At 38.3% G+C, this 2,797-nt stretch overlaps 1 protein-coding gene across 1 annotated transcript; it reads left to right on the top strand.

Annotated features, from left to right (window-relative positions):
• The first annotated feature begins 1,232 nt into the window (after nucleotides 1-1,232).
• On the top strand, nucleotides 1,233-2,189 carry LOC102413494 (olfactory receptor 7A10-like). Its single transcript, XM_006040831.3, has one exon. It carries the CDS (start codon nucleotides 1,233-1,235, stop codon nucleotides 2,181-2,183), a length of 951 nt encoding a protein of 316 aa, XP_006040893.3. The 3' UTR covers nucleotides 2,184-2,189.
• Nucleotides 2,190-2,797: the final 608 nt, after the last annotated feature.

Here is a 2,797-nt window from a genome sequence, read left to right as displayed (position 1 = left end):
ATTGAGGTTATAGATAATCTGGTTTTGACAGCTCACCTTGTATTATTTCTGTTCTAATTTTGCAGCTGAAGTTGAGAAGATGCTGTGTGTGTTTGTGTGTGTGTGTGTGTGTGTGTGTGTGTGTGTGTGTGTGTTGTGAGGTATGAGAGTTCTTATGGCAGGAGGAGCTGAACTCATATATACAAATTATTCTCCTTAGAATACAGACAGCAGAGAGTAACATGGAAACTTACACTGCCATATGTAAAATAGACAGCCAATGGGAATTTTCTATATGACTCAGGGAACTCAAACAAGGCCTTTGTAACAATCTAGAGGGGTAGGATGGGGAGGGAGATGGGAGGGAGGTTCAAGAACGAGGGGACATATGTATATGTATGGCATCATGTTATTTGGCAGAAAACAACAAAATTCTGTAAAGCAATTACCCTTCAATTAAATACAAAATCAGAATGATGGCCATCATAAGATTAGAGCAAAAATATATTAAATAAAATCAACAAAATTTATAATGTGCAAGAACAACATGTGAATGATGGACTCCCTGTATCTTCATTCCTTAGCACTCTGCCCTATTTCTCATCACTCTCCCTCTTGGTCATTTCCCCTTGACACGCAAACTTCCACTTGAGCCTTGAGTATCAGAAACTTCCACTTGAGCCTTGACTATCAGACCCTTCCTCAGGGTTTTTGCACTGGCCCTTCCTTCTTCCAGGCCCACATTTCCTGAGATAACATTGACACCCCAGACCCTCTTCCTTGATATCTCTGTTCAAATGTTACATTGTTTGCCAGCCTAGCTGAACATCCAGTAAAATATAACACCTTTACTACTACCTTCTATATACCTTCTCTATTTTTCTTCATTTGACATTTTATTATATTTCTACTTGTTTACATTCTTTCTCCATCATTGAACTGTAGGGACTTGTGACTCTCAGCATACTCTGTTTATTCAGGAGATGGTGAGTACTCAATATATAGCCTCAATACTTTGTCAGAATCCCTTATTCAAAGTTTACAATACATGACCTCTTGGTGAAAAGACAGAGATAAACAGGAATTTGTAATCAGAGGATGTCCCAAAAGGGGAAAGTTTCACACCAAAACTATAGGTGTGGATTTCTTGACCGCAAAATATAAATTGTACATTTTAAATTATACCAGTAAGGTCTATTTTTGTTAAATCAGTCTTATTATTATTTTTACTGCTAGGTAGAGCCCTGCACTACATGGAATCAGGAAACAATACACAAATTTCAGAATTTCTTCTTCTGGGATTTTCAGAGGAACCAGAACTGCAGCCCTTCATATTTGGGCTTTTCCTCTTCATGTACCTGATCACTGTGTTTGGAAACCTGCTCATCTTTCTGGCTGTGAGCTCAGACTCCAAACTCCACACCCCCATGTACTTCTTCCTTTCTAACCTGTCCTTTGTAGACATTTGCTTCACTTCCACCACCATCCCAAAGATGCTGTGGAACATCCAGAGGCAGAGTAAACATATAAGTTATGCAGGCTGTATTAGCCAGATACACTTTTTCCTACTCTTTGCAGGGCTGGATAACTTTCTCTTGACTGTGATGGCCTATGACCGCTACCTGGCCATATGTTACCCTCTGCACTACACAGTCATGATGAACCCCTGGCACTGTGGACTGCTCATTCTGGTGTCCTGGGTGATGAGTGCTCTGAATTCCCTGTTACAAAGCTTAATGATACTGCGGTTGTCCTTCTGTGCAGTCTTGGAAATCCCTCACTTTTTCTGTGAACTCAATCAGGTTATCCGATGTGCCTGTTCTGACACCTTTCTTAATGACATAGTAATATATTTTGCAGCTGCAATCCTGGGTGGTGGTGCATTCACTGGAATCATTTATTCATACTTTAAGATAATCTCCTGCATACGAAGAATTTCATCAACTCAGGGGAAATATAAAGCATTTTCCACCTGTGCATCTCACCTCTCTGTTGTTGCCTTATTTTATTGTAGGGTCTTATCTGTGTACCTTAGCCCTGCTTCTACCCACAGCTCACAGTCAAATATAACAGCTTCAGTGATGTATACAGTGGCCACGCCCATGCTGAACCCTTTCATCTACAGTCTGCGGAATAAAGACATAAAGAGGGCTCTGAGAAGATTCATTGTGATGGCATCTCTAAAAATGCCAACTTACCTCTGATTGAAGAAGTGTAAATGATTGCCAGGCTAAAGAAACTGGAGTAAGAAATCACTATTTTTTTGACCAGATTGTAGGTGTAGATGATGCTTTTTCTATTATTTCCTGCTATTTCCTTTGCTTTGACCTTAACTTCTATCTACACTTAAGAGATTCAATTTTTTAAGATTTCCACTCTAACATATAAAATATGTTTCTGCTTTCACACAGTCAGAGAATAATAAATAAATGATCATGATATCTGGCTATTAGTCATTTATTAATGATATAGACAGGTGCAGATTAGTTGGCATTAATGGTGGAAGTTAGATTGGGCAAAAAAATAGATAAGGACTTTTTTCCAAGCAGAGGAAGTACCCAGGGGTTTATAAAACATGGTGGATTCATATTGATATATGGTAAAACCAATACAATATGGTAAAGTAATTAGCCTCCAATTAAAATAAATAAATTTACATTAAAAAATAAATAAGGATCTGAAAAAAAAATTCAAATCCACCACATGTAGAAGAAAAACTAGTTCTTTCTTAATGAGAAAAGGAAGCAAAATTTAGCAGACATGCAGGACCATACCTATGGAGAAGAATCTGGTTGCCAACTAACTGAGTGCATCAACT

The sequence above is a fragment of the Bubalus bubalis genome, chromosome 9 (assembly GCF_019923935.1).
Source record: "Bubalus bubalis isolate 160015118507 breed Murrah chromosome 9, NDDB_SH_1, whole genome shotgun sequence".
Lineage (NCBI taxonomy): Eukaryota > Metazoa > Chordata > Mammalia > Artiodactyla > Bovidae > Bubalus > Bubalus bubalis.
This window is presented reverse-complemented; position numbering and strand designations above follow the sequence as displayed.